This window comes from Chiloscyllium punctatum, chromosome 15, assembly GCF_047496795.1.
Source record: "Chiloscyllium punctatum isolate Juve2018m chromosome 15, sChiPun1.3, whole genome shotgun sequence".
In the NCBI taxonomy this organism is placed as follows: Eukaryota; Metazoa; Chordata; class Chondrichthyes; order Orectolobiformes; family Hemiscylliidae; genus Chiloscyllium; species Chiloscyllium punctatum.
In genome coordinates, this window is record NC_092753.1 from 2,756,512 (window position 1) to 2,783,196 (window position 26,685).

General features: G+C 38.7%; 2 protein-coding genes and 1 non-coding gene across 6 annotated transcripts in view; 1 reads left to right on the forward strand and 2 right to left on the reverse strand.

Moving 5' to 3' along the window:
* Nucleotides 1–10,188, forward strand: part of cdkl5 (cyclin dependent kinase like 5) — a 157,144-nt gene extending 146,956 nt beyond the window's left edge. For all 4 annotated transcript variants that reach the window (XM_072584467.1, XM_072584465.1, XM_072584468.1 and 1 more), the window contains 2 exons: nucleotides 3,281–3,391; nucleotides 5,139–10,188. In XM_072584467.1, the coding sequence (XP_072440568.1) occupies nucleotides 3,281–3,391; nucleotides 5,139–5,525 (498 nt within the window). In that variant the 3' untranslated portion in view covers nucleotides 5,526–10,188. The remainder of the gene's footprint in view (nucleotides 1–3,280; nucleotides 3,392–5,138) is intronic.
* A 282-nt stretch (nucleotides 10,189–10,470) lies between these two features.
* Nucleotides 10,471–22,587, reverse strand: rs1a (retinoschisin 1a). The gene is made up of 6 exons (XM_072584469.1): nucleotides 22,498–22,587; nucleotides 22,157–22,182; nucleotides 21,561–21,672; nucleotides 13,107–13,248; nucleotides 12,566–12,761; nucleotides 10,471–11,948 (listed from the first exon to the last, which is right to left on the reverse strand). Exons 1-6 carry the CDS (start codon nucleotides 22,541–22,543, stop codon nucleotides 11,793–11,795), a joined length of 678 nt encoding a protein of 225 aa, XP_072440570.1. The 5' UTR covers nucleotides 22,544–22,587; the 3' UTR covers nucleotides 10,471–11,792.
* Nucleotides 17,015–17,087, reverse strand: trnar-ucg (transfer RNA arginine (anticodon UCG)). The gene has a single exon. It is a non-coding gene; the product is annotated as a tRNA-Arg (tRNA).
* Nucleotides 22,588–26,685: the final 4,098 nt, after the last annotated feature.

The window sequence follows — 26,685 nt, forward strand, 5'->3', positions numbered from 1 at the left end:
AAAACGGGGACATGAGTTACATATGGCAAATAGGGTTAGGGAGAATCGAAAGGGATTCTACAAATACAATAAATACAAATGACAAAAGAATACCTAGGGAGAGAAGAGGCCTCCTTGAAGATCAGTAAGGTCACCTCTGTGTGGAACCGCAGGAGATGGGAGAGATACTAAACAAGTGTTTTGCATCAGTGTTTACTGTGGAGAAGGATATGAACCCTGGTAAATAAATGGTGACATCATGAAAAATGCCTTTATAACAGAAGAGCGAGTGCTGGATGGCTGAAAACGCTTAAAGGTGGATAAATCTCTGGGACCTGACCACGTGTACCCTAGAACTCTGTGGGAAGTAAGGGAAGTGATTGCTGGACCTCTTGTTGAGATAATTGTATTATCGATAGTCACAGGTGAGGTGCCAGAAGATTGGAGGTTGGCTAGCATCTTGCCACTATTTAAGAAAGGTGGTAAGGAAAAACCAAGGAACTATAGACCAATAAGCCTGACTGTGGTGGGCAAGTTGTTGCAGGGTATTTTGAGAGACATCATTTACAGTTATTTGGAAAAACAAGGACTAATCAGCGATAGTCAACATGGCTTGTGCATGGGAAATTGTAGCTCACTAACATGATTGAGTTTTTTGAAGAAGTAACGCAGAAGATTGAGGGCAGAGTGGCGGATGTGATCTCTATGGACTTCAGTAATGCATTCTATAAGGTTCTCCATGGTAGACTGGTTCGCAAGGTTAGGTCACATGAAATACAAGGGGAAGTAGCCATTTGCATACAGAACTGGCTTGAAGGAAGAGACAGAGGGTGATGGGGAAGGGTTGCTTAACAGACTGGAGATCTGTGACCAGCAGTGTGCCACAAGGATTGGTGCTGGCTCCACTAACTTTAATCGTTTATATAAATGATTTGGATGTGAAATAGAAGGTATGGTTAGTAAGTTTGCAGATGACATCAAAATCGGTGGAGTAGTAGACAGCAAAGAAGGCTACCTCAGAGTAGAATGCGACCTTGATCAGATGGGCCAGTGGGCGAAGGAGTGGCATGTGGGGTTGAGATAAATTCAGGGTTGTTAAGCAGGCATACGGTGTGTTGGCGTTTATTGGTAGGGGGATTGAGTTTCAGAGCCACGAGGTCTTACGAGGAAAGGCTGAGGAAACTGAGGGTGTTTTTTTGGAGAGAAGAAAGTTGAGAGGTGACTTAATCGAGATTAGATTAGATTAGATTACTTAGTGTGGAAACAGGCCCTTCGGCCCAACAAGTCCACACCGACCCGCCGAAGCGCAACCCACCCATTCCCCAACATTTACCCCTTTACCTAACACTATGGGCAATTTAGCATGACCAATTCACCTAACCTGCACATCTTTGTGATTGTGGGAGGAAACCGGAGCACCCGGAGGAAACCCACGCAGACACTGGGAGAATGTGCAAACTCCACACAGTCAGTCGCCTGAGTCGGGAATTGAACCCAGGTCTCTGGCGCTGTGAGGCAGCAGTGCTAATTACTGTGTTACCGTGCCGCCCCTGAGATGTATGAGATAGTCAGGTGGTTAGATAGGGTGGACAGTGAGAGCTATTTTCCCTGGATGGTGAAGGCTAACATGAGAGGACATAGCTTTAGATTGAGGGGTGATAGATTTAGGACAGATATCAGGGGTAGTTTCTTTACTCAGTAGTAGGGGCGTGGAATGGCCTGCTTGTAACAGTAGTAGACTAGCTAACGTTAAGGGCATTTAAATGGGTGTTGGATATACATATGGATAATAATGGAATGGTGTACGTTAGATGGACATCAGATTAATTTCATAGATCAGTGCAACATTGGGGGCTGAAGGGTGTGTACTGCGCTGTAATGTTCTATGTTCTAAATGTGAGGTGTTGCATTTTGCAAAGGTAAATCAGGGCAGGACTCTTTCGGTTTGTAGTAAGATCTTGGGATGTGTTGCTGAAAATAGAGACCATGGAGTGTAGGTTCATAGTTCCTTGAAAGGGGAGTTGTGGGTATCATAGAATCCCTGTAGTGTGGAAACAGGCCCTTTGGCCCAACAAGTTTACACCAACCCTCTGAAGAGTAACCCACTCCGACCCATTCCCTACCCTATTATCCTATAATTACCCCTGACTAAGGCACCTAACCTACACATCCCTGAACACTATGGGCAATTTGGCATGGCCAATTCACCTAACTTACACATCTTTGTACTGTGGGAGGAAACTTGAGAACCCGGAGGAAACCGGAGCACCCAGAGGAAATCCACGCAGACACTGGGAGAATGTGCAAACTCCACACAGACAGTCGCCTGAGGCTGGAATCGAGCTCGGGTCCCTGATGCTGTGAGTCAGCAATGCTAACCACTGAGCCACCTTTCCCAGATAGGATAGTGAAGGAGGTGTTTGCTTTGCTTGCCTTTATTGGTCAGTGCATTGAGTTTAGGAGTGGGGAGGTCATGTTTCGGCTGTAAAGGACATTGGATAGGCCAACTTTGGAATACTGCATTCAGTTCTGCTCTCTCTGCTATAGGAAGGATATTGTGAAACTTGAAAGAGTTCAGAAAAGATTTAGAAGGATGTTGCCAAGGTTGGAGGGTTTGAGCTAAAGGGAGAGACTGAATAAGGTGCGACTATTTTCCCTGGAGCGTTGGAGGCTGAGGGGTGACCTTATCAAGGTTTATAAAATAATGGGGGACATTGATTGGGTGAATAGTCAGGTCTTTTCCCTAGGTGGGGAGTCCAAAACAACATAACATAGGTTTAAGGTGAAAGAGGCAAGATTTTAAAGGGACATAAAGGGAAACTTTCATACAGAGGGTGATGCATGAGCTGCCAGAGGAAGTGGTGGAGGCTGGTACATTAACAACATTTAAAAGGCATCTGGATGGATATATAAATAGGAAAGGTTTCAACAGATATGGGTCGAGTGCTGGCAAGTGGGACTAGATTAATTTAGGATATCTGGTTGGCATGGAGTCTGTTTCCATGTTGTACAACTCTGACTTTACCGCTGTTCGTTTTTTTAATTGCATACTTCCTCCTCTGATGAGCACCATCTAGATTAAGGCAACTTTTAGGGCAAAGCTATTTAATTGTTTATTTTGGCATATTATCTTGACCACCATCTATCTATATCTGCTGTATTACCTAGACTCTACTACAGTTTGCAGATTGTTATCAAGCTTAAAAACTAAAGAATGCATGTCCTTACCAAAGCTGAAATCCAAGTGCAATAAGTTATTTTGTTTCAATTTACTTTGCTAATGTGCATCTCCTGATCTTAGATGCCTAGTAGTGATGGCCACGATCGTCTGGCATTGCAAAAGGCATTACATACCAGCCAAAATAGAGAGAGAGACTGGCCCATTGACAAGATGGCAGACGTTCAGCCTCAGGTATTTTATTTACAAATGTACTTTTAAGTTCTGCAATCATTTATTCTAATCAAACTATATTCAGTGGAAGTTCTAAAGATTTAGACCTATTTTCTAACAGGAACTCTTCTGCATTTTTTTCAGCTCTATTTCAATTTTTAAAAATATATAGTCCATTGGATTATTTTGAATATACATTTATAAATGTGAATAAATATATAATGTGCATTAAAAAATGTATGAGTAGACCTCAAAAGAACAACGTTACATGCCCTACCAGTCTGTAGCCGCTACACTCCTATCAATGCTTCGGTTTGCTTCCTGATTTGATTTGATTTGATTTGATTTGATTTATTGTCACATGTACCTAGGTACAGTGAAAAGATATGTTTTGCGTGCAGTTTAGGCAGATCATAACATACACAGACATGTAAATCATAGGGTGTTTAAACCGAGTGAGGCACAAAAGATTACGGCTGCATGGGGTGCACAAAAGCAAGATCAACATTAGATTTGAAATTTAAGAGGTCCATTCAGTAACCTGACAACACTGGGGAAGAAGCTATGCTTGAACCTGTTGGTACATGTGTTTAAGCTTCAGTATCTTGATTAAACATCTGTATCTTCTGTCTGACAAAAGAAGTTTGAAGAATATATAGCTGGGGTGGGAGGGGTCTTTGGTGATGTTGACTGCCTTTCCACTGCAGTGACAAGTGTAGATGGAGTCCATGGATGAGAGTTTAGGCCCATAGTGTTCGTTCTACATCTGTCCTATGAACATCTTTGTGGGGCATCTTTTTTCTCTCTCAAATAAACTTAGTACTACTTTAACTAATCATTTACTTTTAAGTGTTTACAAGCCCCTTTATTGTTTTCATTTTATGCTATAAATTAGCCTTTCTTATACATTTTAGCTCTAACCTTTCTTTTCCTTTACTTTCTATGCTTTGCTCATTTTTGTTTGTATTTTAACACTCTTCATCAAGCAGCTTCTAGTTTTGCTTATTTTCATTAAAATCCTATTCAATTAATAAGTTTCTCAATGCCTCCTGTGTTGTCTGCAGGTATATTTTCTAACTCGGCACATTCCTTTATCCTATTGCAATATGCTTTCTTTATTTGGAAGTATCGTTACCCTTGAATTTGTTTAGTTTATTACGAATGATCTTATTAGGTAATTAATTTGTCTCTCTTAAATCACTTCAGTATATGCAGTATACAAAATAAATGCTAGCAATTGCTAAATTAATGGTGCTATTTTAGTCAATAGCTATGTCGTTTCTTTTAAACGAAAAAGTTTCAGTTTCTGATTGCAGCAACAAAGATCTCGCTAGCTTACATTTTTCTAAAACATTAAGTTGAATAAGTGTTGGAATATTAATGTCACCTTTATGTTACATACAGTTCCTTTTGAATTTTGCACCTGAGTTTATCCCTTCAGCACACAGTTATTCTTCACAGATTTCAGAAAACTATATTACTGTCACCTGTAAAATGGAAATATTTTCTGTCTACTATGAAAGTAAACATCTTTCACACCCTCAACATCCAGAGTGCTTCACAGCCAGTAATGAACTTTTGAAGTGCAATCACTGTTATATAGGGAAACTCTATATTCTTGAACAAAAGTAAATTTTATTTTTAAATATTTTATATTTTGTAGTACAAATTTGAAGTAAATATTTCTTTCATTCTTCAAACCAAATAAAACTTGCTATCTTACTGGTTTAACTGATATTTGACTAAAGTATTTTTACATATTCTGCAGAAACACCCTTTGAAATCACTGCGCAAATTTTTGCAGCTACCTACTTCATTCAGTCACTCTACTCCCTCAGAAGTACGGTTTCAACCTTTGCCAAACCAGCCAGTCAAGTCATCTCACATTGAGGGTCGCATCCATGCTGCGGGGCAGACTCCTAACAGCAATATACGCCAAGATTCCCAGGCAAAACCTAGATCAACTTTTCAACTACCTGGGCAAATGGAACCTATCTGGCATGTGCTGCCAAGTGGCCGGACTGGAATCGATGGAACTATGAACCCTGACCAAATGATTTCCAAATCAAGTCAAAATGGTCATTCTCTACATTTAACCAGAACAGCACGTTCCAGAATGCCAAATCTAAATGATTTAAAAGAAACAGCACTGTAGTAATTTTTCATTTAATCATTCTGAAAATGAATATACTTCTATATCAGATGAATAGCCAGGTCCCTTTAATAAACATTACTGCTGTAATGTTGGAAGCAATTTTTAAACATCTTAATCATGACAGTAATGCAATATGCAGAATTATCTTAACTTGTTTGAGGTTTTGCAAAACAGTACCTAGTGGCTGTAACGATGGCTAGCACCTGTAATGATTATTAACAAAGTTCACAATTCATATGGTGTTCAGACTATTCTGTAACAGTTTAAACAGTTTGTAGTTATAACAAATAACATATTTGTACATTGTTGGAACTGGAGTTTGTCCTGATATCCATGATTTCACAGAGCACAATGTTATTGTGTACTTAATGCACAGTGTATTCACAAGCTGCTGATGCTTTTTAGGCATTTTGTACACTTTCTTCCTCAAACTGTTGTGTTTGCATTATATTTAGGCATATGAGTAGTGGTATTTCAGCAAATATACTGGCAATTATGTTTCGTGTGTGGTTAGTAGCTTGTCAAAGTTTGATAAAAGGATTTTATTTTTGGTATGTAATATAGAATCTGTACAAAGTACTTTATGAAAATGATATACAAGAATAACAAATTACAAATTGTTACAAAATTGTAACCTGGCATTAACTGAAATGCAAGGCTCAAATGGTTTATCAATGTAAGATGTAGTGTTGGACCTGTTACTTTGAAATATATGCAATTGAGATTATATCATTTTCATTCTTTTGGATTATGTGGGGACTTTGCTTCAATCAAATCATATGGCTTGAAATGGGTAAATTGAACTGTAGGGATATTTGATTTAGTTTACTGTGTATTGTGGTAAGTAGTGAACTAGGTATATATTGTATCGAGAATAAACGTTCAAATGCACTTGACTCAAATTATATAAACTGCAAAAGTATAGCTGGAATCAATTTTGCAGCATCTAGATCTTCTAGCAGACAAGTTATTTTTTATCTTTGTGGTTTTGTTTAAAGTTGAATTATACTCTTCATGACTTTTGTATTCTTCATTATCACCATGATAACAGTACTGAACTCGTTCTGTTTCTTCCCACCCTCATATAATTTTACTTGATTATATGTTGTTGTAGTAGTGTATGCTATGTTTCCTCTGGAGAATATATTGATACAGTAGTTGTACACTCCTGCCCCTTGATTATCCAGAAGTTTCACTGATGGTGGCTGTGAGCAATAGTAGCTGGCCATGTACCAGAAACAAAACAAGGGTTACCATTAGTTAGTTAATTATTGCTCTGACATCTGGAGCATAAAATGTGAAATTTTACTCTTCCCTGTAGATCAGTTTGCCTCTGCCTCATCAGGAGTTCCTTATGAAGTTGCCGAGGAAGCAGTCTTACGTTTCTGCAAAGAATTTAGGACTGTGTGATTGTTTTTTAAGGTAATGGGTATGCTGAATATCATGTGTTCATACAAACATGCTCTTTAAATGACCCGTCTATATATATTTGGTGAAAATTGGGCATTTCATTAAAGCAGGAGAATGCCATCCTCATTGTTAATCTCACATAATTTTCTGTGGGAACTCAAGCCCCTCAGGCAGAAAAGTAAGTCATGATCCTTGGATCATGCCTCATCTTAAAGAAAATAATTGCAACACCTCAAAATTGTACTTTTGCTGGATTATGATTGTGCTTATATTTACTTTATTATAGGTTGTGTTCTCTTATGTTAGAAGACATGTTATTTTCATGTAATTTTGCACTTCCAGCATCTGACACCTAGATCTTTTGCCTGTGCCTTATTTTGTGCCTTTTTTTTTAAAATGTTGACCTTTCCCTTCTGCGTGATCCCTCAAACAGAAGTTTTTGCTTTTTTTGAAACAGAAATAAGTGGCCAAAAGAAAAAGTACAGGTTTATGCAAAATCCTGGTTTAGATCTGGCCTTGAAAATGGGCAAGCAATTGAACCTTATTCAAATTTGTAATTCATCCTACATTATGCATAAGTTGTTGTAGAAATTATCAAAATCATCTTTTGATTTTTATAAAGGAGTTACGTTCAGATCTTAAGCAGAATCAAAGGATTTGCTTTTCACTTCGCATTTTCTATTTTAGACGACAATGACATCTTGATTGAGTGACAATATAGGAGCAACCAATATTTGTATGCCACTTCTATTTTATCGATGTCTATTTTTCCTTCGATTATACAATTCAGGTGCATGATGGGAGAGGAGTGTAACAGACTAAAATTTATTAATTGAAAATCTCGTGGTCAAAGGGAGTTCACAGCAGTTGCAGTAACCAATCATTCATGAGCTTGTGATTCTCATTCTGCAGTCACAGTCCCTTTTAGAAGGTTTAGTCATAATTGTCACAACTTATACAATATACCAAACAATGAATTTTCCAATAGAGGATGAAGCTAATTTTTAAAGAAAATTAATTATGACTAAGATACATCAAGGAAATTTTGCCGCTTTTTCAAACAGTAATTACATATTCGGTTGACCAAATCAAACTTTTGTCTTTATAGCAAAAGTACAGGGTACATGGTTGTCATGTCATTACAGTTTCTGCCATTTTGCTAAGAGTATTGGTGGCAACATGAATTTGAGCTTGCTGCCCTGCTATTAGGGCTACGTTCCATTATTCTGAAGCAAGCTCATCAAATGAATGATAAAAGTTGCATACTCTGTAACTCACCCATTAATGAATGATGAGTTGGCAACAACAAAAATGAACACTAGATTTTAAGCAAATTTCATGATATTGTGGACTCCATTAATAAATAGGATTCTTCAGAACCAGATGTATATCTGCCTTTTTTAATAAATGGTAACAATAATGTTCCCACTAAATTGCAAATGAGATTTGATTTGTAATTTCATTCCAAGCCTTACGCCAGCGCATTAAAATAATTTAATAATTTGAAGATTTATATATTCCAAATGTCCCAATGGCAAAAGGCACTAAATTTGTTGCATGCAGACACTTGGTGCAAAATGCACGTTTGACTAATTACTTTACACAATATTTTCCATGAAAATAGTGCCTTGTTGGTTTGCAGCTAAATTTGCACTATTGTGAGATGTCTTTTCCAGGCATGGCTGTTCTGTCAGTATGATTTTCCTTGCAGTTATTCCAATACTTTGCAGTCTTGCTAGACATTTCTGTTCCTTCCCTGCTACTGAATGATATAATTATTTTATGAATATTACATGTTCTGGCTAGTTATGCTACCTAGATTTCCTACTGACTATACTTTTCTTCAGTGTCATGTGTTCAAAGTGCTGTGGACATAAATAATTTTTATTTAATATAAATAATTTTTAAATGAATATTTATATGAAAGCTATTGATAAACATTCTTTCAAGAGCTAAAATATTCAGAACAAGGGACGTTTTAATATTACCTTCAGTCAGCAGGTGTTGAGTGGCTTCTACCCATTGGCATTGTCGTTGATGGAAAATTTCTATACCTTGTGAACAAAGTACTCCCAAATTCTCATTTTGAAATGTGCTGACATGTATTATGACAAGTATCAGATTTTGATTTGTCAAATTTTGTGTTTTTGAATGTCATTGCAAACAAAGCTCAGATGGTCAGGTTCAGTATTAATGAGATCATTTACAGGTTTCAGTATCTTCAACAGCTACAATGTAATACAGGCATTAACTTTGAAACAGGCTACTCTTATATTCTGCAGAACTTTAAGTTTAAAATTTTGCTTGCTGTTACATTCAGTATTATAAACTTTTTTTGTATCCACACACTTTCTCATATTAAACCTTATATGGAAAGGTCAATTTTCAGAGTTAAAACTTGGATGGGAAAAATGTTGTTGCAAAAAACAACTAAAATGTTGAGATTTTTATGCCACATTTTTAAAATCGCTTTTATACAATGCTAATTGATTAATATAAATCCAGGGTCCAAATAATTCAGCAGAATATAAACCAGCAGGTGTAATTAGTGCTAATGTATATAATTGTCTAAAGACTTGTGTTTTATGCATGCAGATCTCAATACTTCTCACAGGTTTGTATGGGTGTAAAGCATATGTATTCTCTGTTAGATCTTAATATCTACAGGATTAGAAATTGTGATTAGGGAACTTATTAATAAGGGAAAGCCTAATAAATATACATTGCTATTGAATATAGTTCTAATAGGATAATATTACAGGTGTACAAAAACATGGAAAAAAAAGTTGACTTGAGGGTATATATGTAATTCTGACAAGTGTTTAATGCCTATAGTCATAACTGAAATTATATTTTAGGCAGTATATTTTTTTTAAAAATGTGCACATATTTTCAAGTATTCGGGTCTCTGCTCATGTGAAGTCCTTGTTTTTCAGGATTCTTTGGCAGCATTTGTGGTTTCTCACATAGTTGCATTTATGTTTTGTTTCCTTTATTGCAGTTTTTTCCCTTTTTTAATGATTGCCAAGTATAAAACATTTGTAAATTGTTTATATAACATTTATATGTTTGTATATTCAATCCTTAGTGTGTTTTCCATCTGTATGTACAGCTATTTTGTAAATTTTAATCATACTGTTTGAGTTGTCACTGAATATTGGCATGAAATGGTTAATTTTTACTAAGCACAATGTATTTTTGAATGGACCTTGTAAAACACGTCTTTATAAAAATGCAAATTTTTGCACTAAAATTTTGAGTATTCTTGATTTTTAAAAAAATAATATTTCGATTAATCATTTGTCGAGTGGGGGGAAGCTACTTAAACTTGGTTGCGTGCTATACAAAATAGTGGGTGTTCATGGAAAAATTGCCGTTGGGCAGGGCATGTGATGGATATAGATCCTAATTAATTTTTTTTTAACAAGTATTAAATCTTACTATATAACTGGTTGAGGATAAAATTGGAAAGTACTCATTGCATCTTTCAAAAAGATTCTGTTTTCTGAATGTTGCAAATATTCCACGAGCATAGTTTGGATGTTGAATGAAAGTTTATTGTTTTTTCTACCTAGCATGAATCTTCTGTATCTCTTTAATTGCAGCTCTCTAAATATGAGTGAAGCAGGGATTCTGGTGCATTCTTCATCTGCTACGTTAGGTAGAAAAAGCTGGTTTTGGGGCCCGTTAGAATCTATTAGTATAAAAATAAGCTGCAAATGTTCAGCTTTTCAGTGTTTATGAATGTTGAAAGGTTATTTTGACCTGAAACATTAACTCTATCTCTGTCCACAGCTGATCCTTGTATTTCCAGCTTTTTAAACTCTTATTTTAGATTTCTAGCATCTGTAGAACCATGATTTTTGGCGACCATTATAATTGTGGGAAGTGAATATAAGTTTTGTAAAAAGTAGAAAGCTGAGTTTAAAGACTGTTGTACAGATTGTACAAAAATCAACCACCAGCATTCTTTGCAAATGAGTCCTGTTTTTGGAGTCTTTTTGACATTATTGAAATATGCCTGAGGCAATTGATGGACTACTTGGTATAGTTGTATAATCTGAGTTCGAGTTCAAGTCCAGCCCAGACATGGGTTGAAAGTCCCTTCTGCTGGCTGGAAGCTTTCATCCAGTTACTGTGGGCAATGTTGGATCACATAAGGATTTCAGATGCTGGGCATACAAATAGTTAGGAAAGATGAAAATAGATGCAATTGTAAGTATAAATGTTTAACTTTTGAAGACACGAAGAGTTGAAAAACTTGAGGTTTGGTGTGGAAGGTACTGAGAGAGTCCCAAAAACTAGAACCAAGTAAGCTGAAATAGAGAAGGATGCAAGATGGGAAAGCAAAATGAATGCTCAGAGCTTACACTGGAGCTTGGATGAATGGACAAACATTTCAGGAAGTGGACAATCCTATGGGTTGACGCTGTTAAATTGCAGAGGTATCGTGAGTTGAGGCCACAGGCGATTTGTAGGAAGGATCTTGAATTCAGCGTTTTGGAAGATGGAGCCAATTCAGGCCACTATGGACAGTGATAAATGAGCATCCAGTCATTTCTGGATTATATCCAACGTGATTCTGTGAGGCTGGAAAGACTGTGATTGCTCAGTACCCGCAGAAATGTACCTTCAGGCAGCTTTTCAGTACGTTCCAAAGGACTAATAGACAAACCCCTATACTGGCTTTCAACCTGTTGTCATTTCAGGTCTACAAGTATATTTTGTTTTAAAAGTTTAAGGAGAAATAATGAGGTGTAAATTACATTGATAACCTTTTTAGATTGGTCATTACTTTTGACAGTAGCCTGCATTTTTTCAGCAGGACATGCTATTCCTTAATTGATGTTAACATGCTTATGACTGGCATTTATTCATGCATTCAAGCAGCTCCATTCTGATAGCGATCCGAACATGCCAGCCCAAGGGCTTAATCCTGATGTATTGAGCAACAATTGGAGGGCGCAGAAAATTCTGCACAGATGATGTTCTGTCTGAGTTCCCATAAAATACCTGTGGGAAGGTAAAATAGATCCTGAGAAATTGGGTTCACCATAAGAGACCATAACTGAATTGTTAAATTTATGTATTCAAATTAAGTTGTCATGCACCTGCAAAGACCTTTTCTTACAATGAGGGTTTCTGCCCCCTCTACTTCTAACTTTGCTGATCCTTTAAAAGTTGGACTTTATTCTTGGAAATAGCTGTGTCTTTAAGACTTGGTTAAATGGAATGATTGAACTGGAAACGGTCTCACCAGTATGACTTACAGGCACTTCCAATTGGTGTATAAACACAATAAACCAGAGGGGATCTTGTGGTGCAAGAAGGTCAAGTTCAAAGTCCTGTCTGCCCTCAACATAAATCATCAGATGATTAAGCAAGTTGTTTTAAAATGATTTTTTTTCAACAATCCAGATTCAGAAGGGTCTTGTGGCACAGTGGTATAGTCCCTACCTCTGGACCAGATGGTCCAGGTTTATGCCGTACTGAGGTGTGGCACAAATGTTTGAACAGATTGTTTTGGGGGAAAAAAATACCACCAGCTAGGATGACACAATAGATGGAGAATCTCATTGGTAAACTGAACCCATCCCTTCGCTTATTTCTGGATGAGAGCCAGTAATTACCCGATTGTTTCCAGTCTGGTCTTTATAGTAAACCCAATTGAAGGTTTCGTCAGATCTGTACTGAACACTGTACTTTGTCATCCATTCGTCAGCATCACATCGTCCTTGAGTAATGATGCCAGAAATAACTCTGATCATCTTCAGGTCAATCTGAAGCCATTGCTGATTATCTTGATACCTTGACAGCCATGCGCACCTATTATAATAATAATAATAATAATAATAAGTATGTACAAATTGGCATCAGTGATAATACTGATAGAAAAATTGCTGTTGAAATATAGATGTTGAATTTAAAAATAATTCATTCATTAAATCTGTGGTAATTTACTGATACATATAGTAGTTAGTGAAAAGTGTGAATTTAATAAGCAAAATTACCTTCTCCGTGCTTTTACTACATTTTGCACAGCTTCATCTCTATTCTTAATTAAATTACAAACTAAAATTGTGGTAAACTGAAAGAATTATTCTGCATTTCAATGGTGTTTAACCAATTATTGCATGTGTTAATGTTAGATTCTGCTATGAGATTACTTACCCAAAACCTTGACTGTTGAGTCTTGCTTTGTTTGGTATCCATGAGGAATACCATCCTGTATATTGGTCTTCATTGGAACAACCTATCTGGTCTTCTGTTACAGCTCCAGATTCAAACCCAAGAGCTCGGTGATAAGGACACTCTAAAAATAGTAATGTGCAACTTTTCTGAAACTAATGCAAAAGCCTTTTTCACCATTCATGTAATGTTATAATGACATAGTTCAGTTTCAAACATGCAAGTTTCAACACAAAATTCTGTTTATACAGCACGTTTAGCAAAGCAGAGGTCCCGACTGCTTTACATGGGTATTATCAAAGTGTGACCCAGATCCATATACAGAGCTATTAGAGCATGTAACAGGTCAATAACTTTGTTAAAGAGGTAGTCTTAAAAGTTGGAAATTCCAGAACTTAAGATGTAGGTACCTGAAGATACAATTGTTAATGCTAGAGCAGTGAAAATTGACAATGAACAAGTGTTTAGAATTGAAGGATCACAGAGATCAATTGTATAAATCAATTCATTGTGCTACAGGAGTGGAGAGGTAGTAGAGGATTTGTTGGGAGTGACCCGACCAGGTAGCCAAGACTTTCTACCAAGCCAAGCCTTTACCAAACTATATTATCTTGCAGTTGAGAAAGAGCGCAAGTGATTAACCTAAACTGAACAACAAATTCAACTGCAAGATAGTTTAAGAAGAAAGGGACATGAGTAAAAGAGGAAAATGAGCAAATGTGTTTGAGATTCAACATTAGGACCAGAATTACATGAACAATAGAAGAACTGAGAAAATGGGAAAGGTGGTGGGGTGGGGGGGGCATTGTTCATCAAGGGTAGTATTACATCAGCTGTCATAACAAGTGAAAACTCATCTACTGAGGTAGTTTGGGCTGAGGTTAGAAAAAGTAAAGGAGAGGTCACCCTGTTGGGAGTTTTCTATAGGCCTCCAAATTGTTCCAGGGATGTAGAGGAAAGGATAGCGAAGATGATTCTGGATAGGAGCGAGAATAACAGGGTAGTTGTTATGGTGGACTTTAACTTGCCCAACATCGACTGGGAATACTATAGTTCAAATAGTTTAGATGGATCAGTTTTTGTTCCATGTGTGCAGGAAGGTTTTCTGACACTATATTGACAGGCCAACAAGGGGCGATGCTATATTGAATTTGGTACTGGGGAATGAACCCGGCCAGGTGTTGGATTTGGAGGTAGCTAAGCACTTTGGTGATAGTGACCACAATTCGGTTACGTTTACAATATCAATGGGCAGGGATAGGTATATAGAGCAGGGAAAGAGGTATAATGGGCGGGCGGGGGGGGGGGAGCAATTATGATGTGATTAGGTAAGATTTAGGATGGAGAAGGAAACTGCTGGGGATAGACACACTTGAAAGGTGGAGCTTATTCAAGGAACAGCTATTGTGGGTCCTTGAAAAGTATATACACCTATCAGGCAGGGAGGTAGTTGTTGAGATAGGGAGTCATGGTTTACTGAAGAAGTTGAAGCTCTTGTCAAGAGGAAGAAGGTGGCTTACACGAGGGTGAGGTGTGAAGGCTCAGGGGCTTGAGAGTTATAAGATAGCCAGAAAAGATCTAAAGAGAGGGCTAAGAAGAGCCAGGAAGGGACATGACAAATTGTTGGCGGATGGGATCAAGGAAGCCTAAGGGCTTCTATAGGTATATCAGGAATAAAAGAATGACCAGAGTAAGATTAGGGCCAGTCAAAGACAGTAGTGGAAAGTTCTGAGAGGAATCGGAGGACATGGGGGAAGGCTGAATGAATATTTTTTGCCAGTATTCACATTGGAAAAGGCAATGTTAGTGAGAATACAGCGATACAGGCAACCAGATTATATGGTAATGCGGTTGACAATGAGGCGGTTTTAGCAATTTTGGAAAATCTGAAAATAGGTAAGATCCCTGGGCCAGATCAGATTCTCTGGGAAGCCAGGGAGGAAATTGCAGAGCCTTTGGCTTTGATCTTTGTAGTCATTGTTAACAGGAGTAGTGCCAGATAGCAAATGTTGTTCCCTTGTTTAAGAAGGGGAGTCAAGACAGCCTGGGTAATTATAGGCTAGTGAACCTTACTTTGGTTGTGGTAAGGTGTTGGAAAAGGTTATAAGAAAAGGATTTATAATCATCTGGAAAGGAATACTTTGATTAGAGATAGTCAGCTCGGTTTTGTGAAGGGTAGGTTGTGCCAAACTAACCTTACTGAGTTCTTTGAGAAGGTGACAAAACAGGTAGATGAAGGCAAAGTGGTTGATGTGGTGTATATGGACTTTAATAAGGCATTTGATAAGGTTCCACACGATGGCTATTGCACAAAATATAGAGTTTCGAGAATGAAGGTGAATAAGCAATTTGGATCAGAAAATGGCTAGCTGAAAGAAGACAGAGGGTGGTGGTTAAAGGGAAATGTTCATCCTGAAGCTCAGTTACCAGTGGTGTGCCGCAAGGATCTGTTTTGGGGCCACTGCTGTTTGTCATTTTTTAATAAATGATCTGGATGTGGGTGTAAAAGGATGGGTTAGTAATTTGCGGATGACACTAAGGTAGGCAGAGTTATGGATATATCATGGGTTACAGAGGGACTAAGATAAATTGCAGAGCTGAGCTGAGAAGTGGTAAATGGAGTTTAATGTGGAAAAGTGTGAGCTTGTTCACTTCAGAAGAAATAACAGGAATGCAGAGTACTGGGCTAATGGTAAAATTCTTGGCAGTGTATACAAACAGAGATCTCTGTGTCCAGGTGCATAAATCCCTGAAAGTTACCACCCAGGTTGACAGGGTTGTTAAGAAGGCATTTGGTATGTTGATGTTTATTGGTAGGGGGATTGAGTTTCAGAGCCACGAGGTTATGCTCCAGCTGTACAAGACACTGATAAGGCTGCACCTGGAGTATTGCGTACGGTTCTGGTCACCGCGTTATAGGAAGGATATGGAAGCTTTGGAAATGGTTCAGATGAGATTTACTGGGATGTTGCCTGGTATGGAAGGAAGGTCTGCTGAGGAAATTGAGGCTGTTTTTGTTGGAGAGAGGAAGGTTGAGAGGTGACTTAATTGAGATATATAAGATAATCAGAGTGTTAGATAGGGTGGACAGTGAGAGCCTTTTTCCTTGGATGGTGAAGGCTAACATGAGGGGACATAGCTTTAAATTGAGGGGTGATAAATTTGGGACAGATATCAGGGGTAGTTTCTTTACTCAGAGAATAGTAGGGGCATTGAACGGCCTGCCTGCAACAGTACTAGACTCGCCAACATTAAGGACACTTAAATGGGCATTGGGTATACATATGGATAATAATTGAACGGTGTAGGTTAGATGGGCATCAGATTAATTTCACAGGTCGGCGCAACATCAAGGGCCAAAGGGTGTGTACTGTGCTGTTATGTTCTATGTAATACCTTTGCTGTCACCTCAACTTTGCTTTCTCTGTGTGACGTTCTTTAATGCCCACATTCTATTCCTCACTATACAGATTCTGCATATGCTACAACAGCTTGTTTATTAGATTAGATTAGATTACTTACACTGTGGAAACAGGCCCTTCGGCCCAACAAGTCCACACTGGCCCGCCGAAGCGCAACCCACCCATACCCCTACATCTACCCCTTACCTAACACTACGGGCAAGTTAGCATGGCCAATTCACCTGACCTGCACATCTTTGGACTGTGGGAGGAAACCGGAGCACCCGGAGGAAACCCACGCAGACACTGGGCGAATGTGCAAACTCCACACAGTCAGTCACCTGAGGTGGGAAGTGAACCCGGGTCTCTGGCGCTGTGAGGCAGCAGTGGTAATCACTGTGCCACCATGCCGCCCAAAGCACAGAGGCGTCGACCCAACAGGACTTCATAGTGTCAACGTGGACCACGGTTAAAGCGACACATTCCTCTTGAGCCAGGTAGGACTCGAACCTACAATCTTCTGATCCGAAGTCAGACGCGTTATCCATTACACCACTGGCCCAAGAGACATAACTTGGTGTTGAGTTTATGTTCTATTGCCAAGGAATTATGTTCTCAGACCCTAAATCTGTATACTGAATTGAGATATTTTCTTGAGGCTTTTTAAAAATTTGTTTACTCTCAGATGTGGTTATCAGTGTCTGGGCCAGCATTTATTGTCCATCCCTAATTACTCTTGAGAAGGTGGTGTTGAGTTACCTTCTTGAACGGCTGGAGTGCTTTTGCTGTGATCGGCTCATAATGTGATTAGGGAGGGGGTTCCAGGATGTTGACTTCATGATAGAGAGGGGTCAGCAATATATTTCCAGGTCAGTATTGTGAGTTGCTTTGAGATCAGTTTTGCAGTGTTCCCATGTATCTGCTGCTCTTGTCCTTACAGATGATTGTGGGTTTAGGCAACTTTCCTCTCCAACTAGTGACATATAGAGATCTGTTTACTCAGTGGTAACTGTTAATGGATGATTGGTCAAGCTAATAATAACATCCTTAAGATCACTGGTAATTGTTCAGATTCACTCTCACATTTTCCAGCACAGGTTCTAGGGGCATTCCATTCAATTGGTAAAGTGGGCTCTTATCAAACAACAAAGAATACAGCACAGGAACACGCCACTCAGCTCTCCAAGCCTGTGCTAACACATTTTGCCCTTCCAATACTAGACTGTTTTCACTTGCAGGATACATATCCCTCTGTTCCCTTCCCATTCACGTATCTGTCCAGGTGTTTCTTGAATACTGCTATTGTGTCTGCTTCCACCACCACCTCTGGCAGTGTATTCCAGACACACACCACCCTTTGTGTGGGAAATTTGCCTTGCACATCTCTTAAACTCCATCATCCCCCTGCCCTGCATCTTTGACCCTGTATCTCCTTGTAATTGACCCTTCCATCCTGGGAGAAAAACTTCATATTTTCCACTCTTTCCATGCCATTCACAATTTAAAAAACTTCTATCCCTTTCCAGCATTCCTATGTCCTTCATCCTCCAGCATTCCAGTAAAAACAAACCAGTCTAGCCAACCTTTCCTCACAGCCAAAATCCCCCATACCAGGCAACATCTTAGTAAACCTTCCCTGTAACCTCACCAAAGCATCCATATCCTTTTGGTAGTGTGGTGACCAGAACTATACGCAATATTCCAAGTGTGGCCTAACTGAAGTTCTATAAAGCTGGAACATAATGTAGACATAAGATATAGGAGCAGGAATTAGGCCATTCAGCCAATCGAGTCTGCTCTGCCATTCAATCATGGCTGATAAGTTTCTGAACCCCATTTTCCTGCTTTTTCCCAAATATACTCAATGACCTGGCCTCCAGCCTTCTGTGGCAATGAATTCCAGAGATTCCCCACTCTCTGGCTGAAGAATTTTCTCCTTATCTCCATTCTAAAAGGTCTTCTCTTTATTCTAAGGCTCTGCCCTCAGGTCCTCATCTCATGATTTTATAAACTTCTACAAGGTCACCCTCGATCTCCTATGCTCCAGTGAAAAAAGTCCCAGCCCTTATAACTCAAACCCTCCATTCTTGGCAGTATCCTGGTAAATTTTTTTCTGAATTCTCTCCAGTTTAATAATATCCTTCCTATAGCAGTGCAACCAGAACTGCACACAGTACTCCAGAAGAGACCTCCTCAACATACTGTACAACCTCAACATGATGTCGCAACTCCTGTACTTAAAGGTCTGAGCAATGAAGGCAAGAATGCTAAATGCTTTCTTAACCGCCCTATCAGTGATGCAAATTTCAAAGAATTATGTATCTGAACCTCTAGGTGTCTCTGTTCTACAACACTACCCAAGGCCCGAGCATTAATTGTATAAGTCCTGTCCATGTTTGTTTTATCAAAATATAAATTAGGTGGTTGCTTTGGATGAGTGTGGATATGATGGATAAAGGGCCTTTTTTTCTGTGCTATCAGTCTCTATGACTCTACCTCTGCAGCAGTTATTCAAACAAAATCATAACCTCAAATGCAATGAAAAATAGTCCAAACCTGCTGAGCCAAAATTCAACTTTTAACAGGTTACACTTAATGATGGCTATAAGAAAGAATGATTTATAGTCTTATATAACTTGTCTATCCTTATACTCAATACCCCTTCCAATGAAGACAAGCATGCCATAGGCCTTTTTTACTACCTTATCTATCTATCCTTTAGTGATCTGTGGACCTGCACACCCAGATCCCTTTGCATATCAATACTCCTCAGGATTCTGACATTCACTGTATAATTTCCACCTGTATTTGACCTTCCCAAATGCATCACCTCATATTTGTCCAGATTAACTTCCATCTGCAATTTTTCTGCTCATGCCTCCAACTAATCTATATCCTGCTGTATCCTCTGACAATCCTCTTCGCTATCTGCAACTCCACCAATCTTTGTATTGTCTGCAAACTTACTAATTAGACCAACCACATTTTCCTTCAAATCACGTATGTAGACCATGAACAGCAGAGGTCCCAGCACTGATCCCTATGGACCACCACTAGTCACAGCCCTCCATTCCAAAAAGCATCATTACACCATTACTCTATCTCCTATGACTAAGCCATCTTGCCAGCTCACCCCGTGACCATGTGACCTCCTCTTTTGTACCAGTTTACCATGAGAGACCTTGTCAAAGGCCTTACTGAAGTCCGTGTAGACAACTGTCACTACTATTCCCTCATCAATCATCTTTATCACCACCTCAAAAAAACTCAAGCAAGTTAGTGAGGCACAACCTTCCCACACAAAACTGTGCTGTCTATCGCTAATAAGTCCATTTGTTTCTAAATGCGTATAGATTTTGTCCCTGAGAATCTTCTCCAATAATTTCCCTACCACCGATGTGAGGCTGACAGACCTGTAATTTCCTGGATTATTGTTACTATCTTTCTTCAACAATGGGACAACATTTGCTATTCTCCAGTTTTCTAGGACCTTCTCTGTGGCCAAAGAGGATACAAAGATGTCTGTCAATGCTCTGGTAATTTGTCCTCTTGCCTCGCTCAATATTCTGGGGTAGATCCCATCAGGACCCAGGGGTTTATCTACCATAATGGTTTTTAAGATACACAACACCTCTTCTTTTTAAATTGCAAATTGGCGTAGAGATTCATTACTCCCTTTCCTGAAATCATCCTCCGTCAATTCGTTCTCTGTGCTGAATACCAACACAAAGTATTCGTTTAGGACATCACCTATCTCTTCTGGCTCCAATCCTTTCCCTGACTACCCTCTTGCTTTTTATATATCTATAGAAAGCCTTAATTCTCCTTGATCCTGTTGCTAATGACTTTTCATGACCCATGTTAGCCCTCCTAACTCCTTGTTTAAATTTTTTGCAACTTGCCTTATATACTTCAAGGGCTTCATCAGTTCCCACCCTCCTAGAGCTTACATATGCTTCCTTTTTCTTTTTTGCCAAGATAATAACATCCCTGGTCATCCAAGGTTGCGGTAACTTGCCATTCCTATCCTTCATTTTTGCAGGAATATGCCACTTCTGAACTCTTATCAACTGCTGTTTGAAATACTCCCATATGTCCCTGGAGTCTGTCTTTGACATCCTTGAATAAAACTCCTCTTCCTTTGAACACTGTAGCATCTGAAAACTGAAGTCATGATCTAAACTAAGATATGTTGGTGTGAGGTTGAGTCACAAGTTTGTACCGAAATAACCCTAGCTAACATTTTGTCAACTGGACCAAATTGGTCTTTCACATCCTTTTGTGGCCACATCCTTCTATATCTGTAATGTCATTGAGCTCCAGAACACTCTGTGATAAGTATACTTCTCTGATTTTAGCTTCATGAACAAATCTTATTTCAATTGCAGTAAAATTCACAGGCATTCCTTCCCTTGCCGAGCATCTGAGCTCTGGGAATTTTCTCCCAAAACACCTTTGCCTGTCTACTTTGCTTTCCTCCATTAAGGTATCTTTAACAATATCTTTTTGACAAAGCTGTTGCTGAGCTACTCTAATGTGACACTGGCATCAAGTTTTATTTTATGAAGCCCTGGTGAAATGCCTTAGGTCATTTTATTATAGTTGCAATATAAACACAAGTTGTTGCATATTTGTTAGCTCTTGGATTATTTATCATAATTGGCTGCTGGGTTCCCATCTTGAGGCATTATGGTAAAGCGTAATCCATTTAATCTTCAGGGGTATTGTTCAACTGAACACCACTGTGCTAAGAAGATTAATGAATGCTCCTCTTATCACTATGAGGAGGAAATTTTCTAGTACATGCCGGTCACCAGTACTGTTAAAGGTCTTTCTGTCAATTAGATGATCCACAAAGATATAAGGTTTATTCCCAACACCAACATCGAAATGAACACTGGATACATTGAAGCTTTTTAATGAAGTAGTTGATTTTATTTCTACAATAAAGTCTGGCTAGATTTTAGAATGTTATCTAAACTTGAGGCAAGTGCTTTCTAATATCATATTAGAAATATATAATGGTCTCTCTTACCTGGCATACATTCTAGCATTGAGGATCCTGGTGCCATTCCCCAAATTGTGTTGGGTCCATCCTTGCAATCACATTTGCAAGTCTTGTTACATGACTGTTGTAGATTTTCATTCTGTCAAAACCATAGGAGTGGTAGAGAGGTTTATCAAGAACGTTGTTGGATACACACTTGAATTTGTTCTGTGAAAGTTTTACATCAAACGATTGACAAGTCTAATTAACATACATAAAATGAAATATGTTAGTGAGAATTTAACTACTCATCTCTTTAATCATTTCTCAAAAGGTCTCATGGAGAGAGGTCTTTAAATCACCCTTTTAAAATGTTCATCTCAATCTCATAGTCCATGCAATGGATACACATTTTATTTTATGAATTTAATGCTGGTGCAGGGATATGATTGCATAAACTTAGTTTTGTGATTAGTTACCAATTGATTGAAGTGTATTTAATACTGACGCATAGATCTAATTAATTGAAAAGTAATGAACAACAGTTTAAGAATATTATCCAAGTGCAGCCTTTCTGAAAACTTTCCCAAACAGGTCAGATCAAAAATAATTGCACAATTTGAACAATATATTGAGCTCCGTACCTGAGCAGCAGATAAAGATGAAAAAGCTTTTCCAAATGATTTGAGAAGAATTTGAAACAGAAAGAAGAAAGATGAGCAATATTTTCTTGAATGCACAAATAATTACATTTCATTTTTCTACAATAATATAAGTTAGATGACATTTAACTATTCTATTTCACAAGGATCTTTCAGCATTGGAATCTTATAAATATCTTCAGCTTTCTGATATTCTATAATTGCTGAGATATTACATTTTGAGTAAACTCAAAGGTTGTAAAAATTTTAAATTAAAAATAGCAAATATAATTTTTTAAAAACAATTTTGGTATTCCTATCTTAGTAGAGAATGCACGACATACCTTCAAATACGAGTAGAATGGAAAATAGAATGTTTTCTTCCTTCATCTTTTCAAGGCTGTGCACTCAGCAAACTGAATAACTGCTGTATATCCAAGAAGATTATCTTAATTCTCCACGTCAGCATCTTTCGTGATCTTAACCTTCATTACGACTTAAATGCTTAAAATCTTATAGCCTTTTATTTGGTTATTATATTTAAGAAACAGACAAAGGGGTTTAGAGGAAAATAAAATTAGGTTTGAGTGTAAAAGAAAAATAAAATTTTATAGCACCTTTCAGAATTTCATGACAGCAGAAAGCACTTTACAAGTGATTATATCTTTCTGAGCATAGTCACTGAAAGTGAAGAAAATGCTGTTCTTTGTACAAAGTGAGGTACTTGATCAATGGAGTGATTGTGTTGAGATTTTTAAAAATGTATTGGGTGGGGGATAAATGTGGGCTAGGACACCAGAGAGAAAGCTCCTGCGCTTTTGATAAAATGTCATGGGATCTTTTCCATAGCCTGACAGAAGGTGGAGCCTTCACAAAAACGAGTACCATCAAAGGTATAGCATTCGATCGGTACTACACTCAAATGTTAACCTCAGTTATATGCTCAAATCTTGAGTGGAAGTGGAACAAACATTGTGCAAAGGTTGAATCCTATATGGTGGTGCAATACAGTTGTGTCAGCTGTGTCATGTTATGAAAAGACTTGATAACAGCCAGTGAATCTCTATTGGACTATTTTGATGTCAGAATTTAAAGAAAGGTATTATTATAACCTGGAGTTGCTGAGTAACCTTTTGCTCATCTGTCTTGTTACGTGTACTTGCTCTAAGTTAGTTTTATTAATATAGGCAAGTGTGGAAATGAAACCTAGAAAACAGTGAAGGAGTAGGCCATTCGGCTCTATGATTCATTATGATCATGACTGATCATCCAATTCAATAGTCTGTGCTGACTTTGCCCCATTTCCTTTGTTCCTTTTAGCCCCAAGTACTACATCCAAATCCTTGAAATCATATAATGGTTTGGCCCCAGCTGCTTTCTGTGATGATGAATTCCACAGGCTCCCCACTCTCTGGATGAAGAAATTTTCAAGGGTCACAGTCAGTGAGTGGGGAAAAATAAAACCAAACTGCACCCAGAGAAGTGATGCTTTAAGCTGTGCTGCTAAGAAGGGTACAGTTTCTGAGCTGTTAGAACTTGGGGAGAAGTCGAAATAGCAATTGGACAACCCTAAGTTGTAGGAGGTACTTGGTACAGGTTGGAGTTGGAGTTAGGTCTCGGAAAAGTTCTTGAAGCTGCCAGAGAATAGGAAGAAGCCTGCAAGAGATTAATATTTCAGTACCTCTGAGTGTGACAGGTGGGAAGCCCATTTGCTTGGTAAACTGAGCAATATTGAAATTCAGAAAATACCCAGAGCCAGTTGTGATGAATACACCAACAGTCAAGGCCAGTTGTTACAAAGATAACAAAAAGACAAAATGAAAGGGTCAGTAGCTGAATGGATGGAATGTTCAGAGGAAAGAAAATTAGCAGCACACATTGAAGAACATAGTCATTACAGAAAAGGAACTGCAGATGACAACGATTGAGTCCTGAATATTGAGGGGTATATGACTTCCAAGAATAAGAGGGAGCTAAGGAGTGTAAGACTCTTAAGATGGCAAGTTGGAGATCACTTTGGTTCTGGAGATCAGGATAAAGAATAGATTTGAGTGGAGGCGAGAATTGGTAAGGGAATAAGGTCACTACTGGGAGTGCCAACGGGCCTCCTTACTATAACTACAGTGTGGCAGAACGTATATACAAAATATTGGATGCTTGTGATAAAGTGAAAGCAATAATCATGGGATACTTTACATACAAACAGGAAAAATGTACACTTGCTACGTGCTACTCCTTCAAAGAATTTCAGTAAATTGGCTAAACATAATTTACTTTTCCCAAACTTATGCTGACTCTTCCCAATTATCTAGAGCTTTTCTAACTGCACAGTTAGCTTCCGTTTTTAGAGGGGAAGATGCTACAATAGATATTTAAAGAAGTGATAGCTATGCACTTAAATAATATCCAGGCTTGGGCCTGAGAAGTGGTAAGTAACATTCTCATCATAGAAAAGCCAGGCAATGATCACCTCCAATAAGAGACAATTTACATATAGCTCCTTGACTTTATAATCTCTGAATCCCTCACTATCGACATTGTGGGGTTACCATTGACCGGAAACTCAATGGGACTTGCTACATAATTACAGTGGCTACACGAACTGGTCAAAGGCTAGGAATACTGCAATGAGTGACTCACTTCCTGCCTCCCCAAAGTCTATTCATCATTTAGCATTCAGAAATGTGATGGAATACTCTCCAGTTGCCTAGATAAGTGCAACTCCAATAACACACAAGAAGCTGGATGACTTTCAAAAGCTGATTGGGTGCAGATGTTTGCAGGTAAAGGGACGGCTGGAAAATGGGAAGCCTTCGGAAATGAGATGAGAGTCCAGAGAAAGTATGTTCCAGTTAGGGTGAAAGGAAAGGGCGGTAGGTAAAGGGAATGCTGGATGACGAAAGAAATTGAGGGTTTGGTTAAGAAAAAGAAGGAAGCTTATATATCAGGTTTAGACAGGATAGATCGAGTGAATTCTCAGAAGAGTATAAATGCAGTGGGAGTATACTTGAGAGGGAAATCAGGAGAGCAAAAAGGGGACATGAGATAGCTTTGGCAAATAGAGTTAAGGAGAATCCAAAGAGTTTTTACAAATACATTAAGGACAAAAGGGTAACTAGGGAGAGAAAGGAGGCCCTCAAAGATCAGCAAGGGGGCTTTGTGTGGAACCGCAGGAGATGGGGGAGATATTAAATGAGTATTTTGCATCAGTATTTACTGTGGAAAAGAATATGGAAGATATAGATTGTAGGGAAATAGATGGTGACATCTTGGAAATGTCCATATTACAGACGAGGAAGTGCTGGATGTCTTGAAACAAGTAAAGGTGGATAAATCCCCAGGACCTGATCAGGTGTACCTTAGAACTCTGTAGGAAGCTAGAGAAGTGATTGCTGGGCCTCTTGCTGAGATATTTATATCATCGATAGTCACAGGTGATGTGCCAGAAGACTGGAGGTTGGCGAACGTGGTGCCACTACTTGAGAAAGGTGGTAAGGACAAGGTAGTAAGGGAATTATAGACCGGTGAGCCTTATGTCGGTGGTGGGCAAGTTGGTGGAGGGAATCCCGAGGGACAGGATAAACATGTATTTGGAAAGGCAAGGACTGACTAGGAATAAACAACATGGCTTTGTGTGTGGGAAATCATGTCTCACAAACTTGATTGAGTTTTTTGAAGAACTAACAAAGAGGATTAATGAGGGCGAGCAGTAGATGTGATCTGTATGGACTTCAGTAAGGCGTTTGACAAGGTTTCCCATGGGAGACTGGTTAGCAAGGTTAGACCTCATGGAATACAGGGAGAACTAGTCATTTGGATACAGAACTGGCTTGAAAGTAGAAGACAGAGGGTGGTGGTGGAGGGTTGTTTTTCAGACTGGAGGCCTGTGACCAGTGGAGTGCCACAAGGATCGGGGCTGGATCCACTACTTTTCATCATTTATATAAATGATTTGAATGTGAGCATAAGAGGTACAGTTAGTAAGTTTTGTTGATGGCACCAAAATTGGAGGTGTAGTGGACAGCGAGGAAGGTTACCTCAGATTACAATGGTATTTTGATCAGATGGGTCAATGGGCTGAGGAGTGGCAAATGGAATTTAATTCAGATAAATGTGAGATGTTGCATCTTGGGAAAGCAAATCTTAGCAGGACTTATACACTTAATGGTAAGGTCCTAGAGAGTGTTGCTGAACAAAGAGACCTTGGAGTGCAGGTTCATAGCTCCTTGAAAATAGAGTCACAGACAGATAGGATAGTGAAGAAGGCGTTTAGTATGCTTTCCTTTATTGGTCAGAGTATTGAGTACAGGAGTTGGGAGGTCATTCTGCAGGTATACAGGACATTGGTTAAGCCACTTTTGGAATATTGCATGCAATTTTGGTCTCCTTCCTATTGGAAAGATGTTGTGAAACTTGAAAAGGTTCAGTAAAGATTTACAAGAATGTTGCCAGGATTGGAGGATTTGAGCTTAGGGCGATGCTGAATATGCTGGGGCTGTTTTCCCTGGAGTGTGGGAGACTGAGGGGTGACC

What these genes read in the sequence shown, in the direction of transcription:
- rs1a (XM_072584469.1), bottom strand. Translation starts at nt 22,543, where the DNA reads ATGAAGGAAGAAAACATTCTATTTTCCATTCTACTCGTATTTGAAG. An exon ending in CATCTTTATCTGCTGCTCAG is followed by an intron (nt 21,673 to 22,156) that starts GTACGGAGCTCA and finishes TGGTTTTGACAG; the next exon opens with AATGAAAATCTACAACAGTC. An exon ending in ACCAGACTGGAAACAATCGG is followed by an intron (nt 11,949 to 12,565) that starts GTAATTACTGGC and finishes ACCTTCCCACAG; the next exon opens with GTATTTTATGGGAACTCAGA.